The 9910-nt window shown below is 37.4% G+C and overlaps 1 protein-coding gene across 1 annotated transcript; it reads left to right on the top strand.

Moving 5' to 3' along the window:
• The first annotated feature begins 1105 nt into the window (after positions 1-1105).
• LOC110749525 (DNA-directed RNA polymerases II, IV and V subunit 3) lies at positions 1106-4079 on the top strand. Its single transcript, XM_021949634.2, has 3 exons — positions 1106-1718; positions 1900-2137; positions 3474-4079. The coding sequence occupies exons 1-3, from the start codon at positions 1273-1275 to the stop codon at positions 3744-3746; spliced, it is 957 nt and encodes a 318-aa protein (XP_021805326.1). The 5' UTR covers positions 1106-1272; the 3' UTR covers positions 3747-4079.
• Positions 4080-9910: the final 5831 nt, after the last annotated feature.

Here is a 9910-nt window from a genome sequence, read left to right as displayed (position 1 = left end):
TTGAATATTTGTTAGACAATTAACTTCTATTTTCTGTAGTAAGGTATAACTCAATTGGTTGAGTTCTTCCACCTTCATCCATGTGGTTCGAAATTCCTAAGCACCCAATGAATATTTGTGTAAGGCCCCTTCCCCGATCCTTGCCCTCCATGAATGCACCAAAACAAAAATGATCTTCTTTCATTATATTTATGTATGTAGAATAGGGCTCGTCAATGGGCCGGGCCGGGTCGGACCGGGCTTTAAAGAGGAGAGAGAAAATATCAGGACGGCTCGGGTCGGCTTTTTTTAGAAAATTCAAAGCCCAAGCCCATCTTATAAGCCGGGCTTGAAAAAGCCCATCGGGCCAGGCCGGGCCGAAATGGGTCTAAAAAATAATAAGTTTAAAAAAAAAAAAAAATTTATAAGAATGGTATAAATAAATATGCAAATATTTGGTGATGTGTTAAAGAAAAGTATGATTACATTTGGTGGTATGATTATGTTTGGTGATATGATATGTTGTTCGTCTTATTATATATATATATATATATAATATATATATATAATTGTTGTATTAATAAATGACACAAATTAATGTGCTAATTATCCAATTAAAAACTAGGAATGAGTAGAATTCAACAGAAACACAATTTTTCAAACAAGTAACACACACACACAAAAATGAAAGAGGGGGATTTGTCATTCAAGTGATGTAATCCTAATCCTAAACTCTTATTTATACATAATTATATATGTATGCGGGCCTAACGGGCCGGGCTTTTGTGGGCTGGCCGGGCTGGGCTTTTATGGGCTTAATCGGGCTGGGCTTATGGGTCGGGTCGGGCTTCAAACACCTAAGCCCAAGCCCAGCCCAAGCCCAAGCGGGCCGGGCCCTCTCAAAGCCCATAACAGACCGGGCCGGGCTTTTTTCCGATGGGCCGGGCGGGCCCCCATAAGCCCATGAGCCCGCGGGCCAAATGATGAGGCCTAATGTAGAACATAAGTGATTCACAAATCATCCTGAAACGCAGCTTTTAATTTAAATTGATCTTTCATAGACTTAAACTTGAAGGGCACAGCAAATAAAACACCATAGGCCCAAAAGCAGAAACCCTGTATAGCAAAAATAAATAAATAAATAAATAATCAAAACAAAAACAAAACAAAAAGCCCAAAACCCTCTCTCTACAGCCACTCCGTCTTCTTCACCCAAACCCCTTCTCTCTCTCTCTCTCTCAGACAGTTAAGCTCTGAGACGGTACTGTGAGAAACTCGGAGAGACATAGAGAAATGGAAGGCAAATCGTACCAGAGGGTACCGCGGGTCAAAATCCGTGAAATGCGTGACGACTACATGAAGTTCGAGCTCCGCGACACCGACGCCAGCGTCGCCAACGCGCTCCGGCGAGTGATGATCGCCGAGGTCCCCACCGTCGCCATCGACCTTGTCGAGATCGAGATCAACTCGTCCGTGCTTAACGACGAGTTCATAGCCCACAGACTCGGACTCATCCCATTGACCTCCGACCGAGCCATGAGCATGCGCTTCTCACGTGACTGCGACGCCTGCGACGGCGACGGCCAGTGCGAGTTCTGCTCCGTCGAGTTTCATCTTCGCGCCAAGTGCCATTCCGACCAAACCCTAGACGTCACTAGCAAGGACCTTCTCAGCTCTGACCACACCGTCGTCCCCGTCGATTTCTCCGATTCCGCCGGCATGGAATCCTCTGAACAAAAGTATGTACTCTCTCTCTTATTTATAGGGTTTTTTAGGATTTTGGTATTGTTCTTGGAATAGATTGTAATGTGTCCTTTTCCCCTAATTTTTGTTTGACGTCGTAATTTGTATTGTTATTTGGGTATGGTTGAATGGTTTTGCTGTTGAAATTTGGTTACTTTACTTTTGGTGTGGTTTTAGAGGGATTATCATTGTGAAGTTGCGAAGGGGGCAAGAGCTGAGGCTAAGGGCCATTGCCAGAAAGGGGATTGGCAAAGATCATGCCAAGTGGTCACCTGCAGCCACTGTCACTTTCATGTATGAACCCGATATTCGAATCAATGAGGAGTTGATGGATATGTTGACTCTTGATGAGAAGAAGGCTTGGGTTGAAAGTAGTCCTACCAAAGTCTTTGACTTTGATCCTAAAACCGAGAAGGTTGGTTGTTTCTTACGTTTGTACTTCTTTTTAATGGATGTGATAATCTGATTTTGTTATGGTCATTGCTTTAGATGCTTGCTGTGCTGGTTATCTGAATCCTTACATTAGTGGTGCATCATTTGATTGCTTCTCAGTTCGTCTTACTAAGCATGAGGACACATTTAATGGAATATTACTAAGTATTCAAGTATCTTGGTGCTTCTTAAGGGAAAATAGGAGATGGAATTTAAATGTACTGCTTCTCCTCAGGAGTGACGCTGAATGTGTTTAATTGGTACTTCATCTTATAATACATTTGTTTGTAGCAGTTCTTTTTATCTCGGGAGGGGTCTAGAGTTCACCTTTCCTCGATTTGTATTTATAATTGACTTTTACTCTAGTTATCAACCTTTTTATTAGATAGGTAGAAATCGTGTAATGTGTATTATCCTAATGCTGCTTAACTTCTGGAAATGGGGAAGTTCCCCAATGAAGAGCCAATCGCCAAAAGGTTTTTGTCTTAAGTAGATTGTAGACAGTAGTTATACAATAGCATGACTTATAGGTGGGTAGATGTTTACTACTTCTGTTAAGATTATGCGTCTGAAAGTTCTGTTTGTAGCAAGATGTGGTTTCTAGGAGGGAGCACACAGGTCATGATGGTAGGGGTAATCGAGGCACTGTAGAATGCAAGTGATGATTATACTGGTGGTTACAGGGCTTGATTTTGGACCTAGTTTTCAGGTTCTGGTTCATGTCGCTAGATTTTGCCGTCCTTTATTGTATCTTTGGTCATTCCATGATATTTGAATTTCTGCATGTTGATTTATGTGGAATATCTTGAGGAAATTGATCTGAATGCCAAATATGTTTTTATGAACTCCATTAAAGGGAGTTCATAAAAATCCTATTTAAATGAAAGCTATTCATTCAATTTTCATATGACAGCCAAAAAGTCTTGTTGTCCATCTTTCAGATAAATGATGTTGTGTATGTTTGAATTATAGTCACCGATAGTAGAGGGATTCTCTTGCAAGTGCTCTTTAACTGGCCAATGCTCCAAGACAATTATTTGGTGTGCATTTTATACACGTATACATCATCTAGGTAGTGGATTCAGATCCCAGATTTGTTAGCTAATTCATTTGAATCTTGTATTGTCTCTGTTACAGCTTGCTTAGGCTTAAATTGTTCATTTCCACGAGAATATGAAGAGAAAAAAAAAATACTTTACTAACAGTTTCCCTGATGAGATTGTATCACCATTGCTTGAATTCTGTGTCATAATTCCTGATGGCCTATCTTAATCTTCTTTCTTTTTTCGTTTCCTTTTTTGAACTTTTCCTTTTGAAAGGTCGTGGTGGTTGATCCTGAAGCATACACCTATGATGATGAAGTGATCAAGAAAGCGGAAGCTATGGGGAAACCTGGGCTTGTGGATATCATTGCAAAAGAAGATAGTTTTATTTTCACAGTGGAATCTACTGGTGCGGTCAAAGCTTCTCAGTTGTTACTCAATGCCATCGAAGTCCTGAAACAGAAACTGGATGCAGTGCGCCTTTCTGAGGATACTGTAGAAGCTGATGATCAGTTTGGTGAATTAGGTGCTCATATGCGAGGAGGATGATCCAATTGGTAAGCAGAGCTCCTAAATGGATTTTTCATATAGATTTTGATGGGACAATTGACTTCCATTTACTTGGTGGGACATGTTTATATGCTGCGCCAGCTGCCTTTACTAATTTCACTCTACTGTGGATGCTAATCTATTATCTGCTATGCATGTCTTTGGATATATGCCAGACCATTCGCATCTGTGTTTGTTGTCGGGGTCGTCGTCGCAAATGTTTAAGCGAAACACAGACAATGCTTAACTCTAGTGTAGCTTGCATTTTATATTTACCCTTTGTTTTAGTAATCAAGTTACACCAAGGATTCGCTTTTGCAGAATCTCCACATATATTCTCTGTGAAAACTTCAAGCTTGAATTCAAAATTTAAAGAAACTTGGGTGCTGGGATGGAAGATCATACTGGAAATGATTTGACGTTTGGAATGTGGTTGAAATATCTCACCTCCAGATAACAAAATTTTGGAAATGATTTACTGAAAGCATTTTGCATTTTGTGTCTTCAATCCAATGTTTGCCTTTGCAAGGCATAATTGGTTGGCATTAAACATCAAAACAGCGTTTCATAACTTAGCCGTTGTTAGAGAATAAAATTCATTGAAAAGCAAAGTGAAAATACAAATGGACAACCAACAAATAAAAGGTGGATTGGAAGTGAGCCAGTACAATTCAAAACAAATACAGAGGCCCAAAAAGCCAAGCGGTCCAACCCATAACACCCGAAGCCAGCCCTAAAATATCTTTATTTTGTAAGACAATGCTTCATATTTGTTCTTACCCTACAAGTTGGAAGGGAAGAATTAGAATTGAACTCTTGTCCTGTGAAGATATAATTATTTTGTAACTCCAACTATAAATCAAACTTTTGAGGCCTAGTATGGAGATGCACTATTGAAGCTACAAAACTCCACATTAAAGAAGCTCAAGGTTGCAACGGGATCATAGGTTAAAAGCATCTACCTAGATGCACCCGAGATCCTATATTCGATTCTCATTGCTCTAATGTTATTTGTATAGAGAAAAAAAATACAATGCTCAAGGATTCGTCTAACCTCAAGCTGTAAGTGCAGAGCAGTAGAGTTAATAGTTAGTAATTCATTGCGATTTCTGCCATTACCTTATTTATGATTCATAGTTTAATTCAGGATATTACCTTATTTATGATTCATAGTTTAATTCAGGATATCACGTGTGTGAAGCTTCTTCTTCTTCTTCATTCTTTTTTTCTTTTTCTTATTCTTTTTTCTGTTTTGGGGGGAAAAGTGGATGTGGAAGGAAAGAGTTGATGGCACACCAACTTTTAATAGTGTACTATAAATCTATGACAACAGTCACGGGCTCTGTTTTTGTATGAACAAAATAAAAAGATTTAAAAAAAAATTGTGGGCCAAATAATTTATATCGTTTTGGAGTTGCAGGTTGTGGTATGTATGAGGCCATAAAGGCCAGAGGCTCTTTGCTTTGCCTCAGATAAAATCTAAAAGAATAGTTATTTCATGATGCAAATAGATATATATATGCAATAGTCTCTCCAGCTATTTCAAGTTTAACCACAAGGGGCTCAACGTAGTCCTCTTCACATCTTCATATAACCTTTTTGTTGTAGGGATAGCGGAATTCGGTAATGCCCATGAACTATTAATGCATCAAGAAAGTTTTGGTGATTTATATGTACATACATGTATATAATTCTATATAGTTTTCTAGTAAATCCTCAAGGAACGAGAGCTCAGATATCATGTTTGACGATTATTTGACTCTAAAAACTTAATAATCGACCAACAATGTATATCAAGCTAACACTCTCAATTACATGTCTGTACATAAAAAGATACCATATGCGTATGAAACATCATGTGCAACTCTACCCTACAAGAAATGACATTATATGTGTGTGGGGATGGGGGTTGACTATTCCACACGTTATGTCAAATCTTGCGAAACTTATGATGACAAATTTTAATTCAAATTGTGTACTTAGGCAATAATTCACGTGATCAACAGTTTAATTTGATAGTCCGAAAACGTAACGTGCTACATTATCTGAGAAAATAGAATATTCTATAAATTAATTCCTTCTTTAATATCTTATAAATAATTTGGGAGTAAAATTAAGGAAGGATATCTGCAAAATAGCTTGTCAATTTATTCTATGTGGACCCTAAAAATGTAAATACGTTAGACCAGTGGGCCTTGTATTGGATAGAGCATTTGAAGTTGTCACCTACCACCTTTTACTACTAGACCCAGCAGCCTCATAGAATTTGTAGAGTCCAAGACCCTTTGAAAACATTTGTTGATAGGGGTTATGGTAATTGCAGCCCCGTTCAAAAGATACCCAAATCTTTGTCTGAGAAGCCAGACATGCTTGCAGGTTGGCAGCCAAGTCTCACAGTTCTGGGACATGCCATGGCTGGCCCCTCAAACTTCTCTTGTCCTTTTCTTCTGACTTTGTAAAGGGACTCTAGAGCCCCAAAAGGCCACCTATTTGGCTTTGTATTTAATTTCACCTCCTACTACTATACAGAAGAAGATAAATAGGGACCATTTAGTATTTACCCTCTAATCTATTTACCCACCCTTTTAGCTTTTTACAAATAGGCTCATTTTAATATGACGTCTTAGAAAATTGTAACACACTGATAACCGATTAGAAAATGTACTGCTCAAATTTCATAGGTAAATGCATATATAGGATGAAAAATGGACCAAAACTTGTTCTTTCTTACACAACTTGTTTCATCCATGATTTAGTAATGATGTAAAAATGTAAAACCATTTTCACTCATTTGTGGTAAATAAACCCCTATTTAGCATTTGCAGTATCATGAACCACCCGAAATGTTACACGTGTCCTAGCAAAAATTCTATTGGTATAATGTGAGTGACACATGTAGGGTAGCCATTTTGGGGTCATTGAAGGAGAAAGGTCCTACATGAAGATCTTGGTGTGTAAAGTTTCATCAACTTCCACTACTTATTGAATCTTGAGGACATGACTCATTAAATAGAGAACAACCCAAGTGGTCATGGAGCTCAGTTCAATTAGTATGTCTGTTGAGCTAGCTTCCTCATAAATCAAACCCCTTTTTCAATGAGTTTACATGGTAGAGCCTACAATGTGTTGAGTCCAACAGAAAAAGCAAGATCATGTTTTCACATTTTAATGAATATGATTGTACAAGGTCAACAACATGAACATTTTGTTTTCCTTTTTCTTTTTTCTTTTTTTCTTTTTTTTATGGAACCACACTTGAGCTAAATTGGTTTTTGGTTTTGGCATTATTTGATGAGATTCTTTTGATGGTGACCCTTTTCAATAATGTAAGTGAAGCCAAGGACACAACCCAACACATCGGATGCCGATTTTTCCAGTGTCAATATATTAACTGTTTTACAGAAGAGATATGAAGGACATTGGCACAATTATTCGGGTCACGCATCGGATGTGCAATGCAGGCTGATGAGGTTGCTGTTACTTGACAATGGTTTTTGGGGCCTTCTCCTTCTGATTTTATATAGGGGGGCCATTGGAAAATGCTGCATCAGCTTTTTGAAGTTCCCTTTGGCATCGGGCAACGAATATGGAACACATCTTCATCTTATCTTGTGAGTTTGTGGGACAAGTTATGTAACATCAATACCTAGTAATCTTTGTGGTTGTGTGTGATTGCAGGATTTTCCATGAATGATTTGGCACGTTTTGCTGCATCCAGAAATGCTTTGGCAAAAGCTCTAAGAAAGAAAAGGATAATTGTTGTAAAGTTAATATAGATAAACATTCATTCTCAGAGTACCAATTCATATAGTTCATATAGAATTAGTGATGTCTCTAGAAATAATAAAGGATTAAGGAAGTCAAAATAAGGTTACTATTTTATAAGTTCTGCAGAATAATATTATAGATACCAACTAGTCTTGAGGCATTTTACCTCAAGATTAGTTCCTAATATGAAGTCTTATTTTAAACCCCAAAGAAAAGAGAGAAAATGCAGGCATTGAGATATACTTCTTTTTATTTTCTTTGGGTCAAAAGAGATCATTAATTATGTAGACCTGAAGATGGCAGTGGCTACAAAAAGTATCACTTGCATGTTTCAATGGCACAGCCTATGGAAGTTGTTTCCATGTTGTACAAAGAACAAAGTCCCCTGGCTGGGACATGAGATGAGACTGAGAGAAGAGCCATAGATGTGTGTCATGCATGTGTGTGAGAGAGAGAGAGAGAAAGACAGAGGCCCACAGTTCTGAATGGTCCTCTCCTTTGTTGTCCTTTGAAACTTTACAGCTGTGAGCAGAGAAAAGAGAAGAAAGAAAGAAGAAGAAAAATTTACTCAAAGCCAAAGGGTTTTGAGTTTGTGTTTCCAATTTGAATTCATGTGACTTTGTTTAATGAAAACAGCAATTAATAATATGCAGAAGAGAAGAGAGACTAGGTCAAAAAAAGAAGCCTCAATCCAAGCCATCATATTATTCTACAATTATTGGGGTAGGGACAAACTGACCTCATCATCTTCACTACTCCTTGGGAGCAAGCTGTTTCCCTTCCAAAACACATATCTCTCTCTCTCTCTCTCTCTCTCTCTCTCTCTCTCTCTCATGTATCATGATCACTAGCATGCATCAAATGCCATCTACACATTCTACCAACCTTAAAGTAGAGACCCCAAAAAAAAAAACAAAAAAAAAGACCAAACAAAAGACAATCTTCCCACAAAATCAAAGATTTTGTCTCCCAAATTCAAAATCAACCCACCTTTTGTCTTTTTGCCTTTTATAAGTTGAGTGAGTGCTAGCTCCATCAAAATTACTTACCCAAAACCATAAACCAATTTAATCTCTCTCCCTCTGAACACCAAAAATATCTCTCTCTCCCTCTTGCTTTTCTATATGTAGTGGGAAGACTTATCTTTTTCTTTGGTAGATTATGGAAAACATAATGCATGATGTTCATTATTCAGGATAGTGATAGCCATTAGTCAAAATACAAGTTTTGACAATGTTTTTTGTTTTCTCTTCATCCACAGCTATTGCCCTAATTTGAAATGCTAAATTTTGTGCAAACCCTAGGAACAAAACATCACATTTGCTTTAATATGCATCATACTAGAAAATCATTTCTTCAATAATGTGCTTGCATGCACTACTTAGACTCATCGATCTTATAAAAATAAAATATTGCTACCATATAACACGTGATAAAAGCAAAATGAGCTTTTCTTTTTCCTTCTTTTTTTTTTTTGTTACTTCCACGGAAAAAATTTGAAAATAAAATAAAAAGCAAAGAGAATAAACAAAAGGGTGAGGCATGCACTATTAAGAATCCACTAAAATTGAAGCATCATGAATCTCCACGCAAAGGGGGATGGTCAAGGGAATGTACACTTTATATGGTAATGGGTATCACAAAACTTTCGCATTACTTTAGCTTGAAAAGATTATGGGGCTAACGTTATATCTAAGTTGGTCTAATCCTTTTTTTAAGTTCTACATAAGGGAAAGATTGGATTAAATTAGGGCTAGCTATAGGATGCATATCCAACATGCCTAAAAGCTGGGATATCATAAAGGGTCGCAGGCATTATAAATTGAGTAATCAAGCCAACTAGCTACGTAGGGCTTACTCAGCAAAAGCATAAACAAGGGCACAGAATAACTTTTTTTTTTTTAAACGTATTATTAATAAAAGTTATATTATGGTCAGTCGCTCATGTATGTTTGGACGACTTCTTATCGTTGATTACGTGAAACTCACACATCTGATCTAATTATACACACTGTGAAGCAGAACAAGAACTTTATCCAACAATTTTTCATGCCCTTGTATTGAAATTCTTGTTGCCTCATCGTAATGAGGGAGAAAAAGTATGAAGAAGGATTTGACAATGCAAAAAAGAGAACAAACTATTGGAGGTTAGGTGATAACCATGTAGTGTCTTCTAAAGATTCTTCAATGGTAAAGCCAAAGTAGTACTCTTGCTTCAAAAATACAAAAAGACAAAACAATTTCTGTCACCAGTTAACTATTTTTGTCTTAAAGCTTGAAAATTTTACAATTCTGAATCTTTAGGTCATTTTTAGATGGAAGAAATACTTTCAGTTTTCTCAACCATCTTGACTCCCTACTCAATTATTTTGACCATTTGCTTTCATTTGATACAA

Source organism: Prunus avium, chromosome 8, assembly GCF_965620075.1.
Source record: "Prunus avium chromosome 8, drPruAviu1.hap1.1, whole genome shotgun sequence".
Lineage (NCBI taxonomy): Eukaryota > Viridiplantae > Streptophyta > Magnoliopsida > Rosales > Rosaceae > Prunus > Prunus avium.
Note: the sequence above shows the minus strand (reverse complement) of the source record. Positions and strands in the feature narration are given on the sequence as shown.

Coding starts and splice junctions, on each gene's coding strand:
- LOC110749525 (XM_021949634.2), top strand. CDS start 1,273: ATGGAAGGCAAATCGTACCAGAGGGTACCGCGGGTCAAAATCCGTGAA. Junction 1,719..1,899: donor ATGGAATCCTCTGAACAAAA/GTATGTACTCTC, acceptor GTGTGGTTTTAG/AGGGATTATCATTGTGAAGT. Junction 2,138..3,473: donor TTGATCCTAAAACCGAGAAG/GTTGGTTGTTTC, acceptor TCCTTTTGAAAG/GTCGTGGTGGTTGATCCTGA.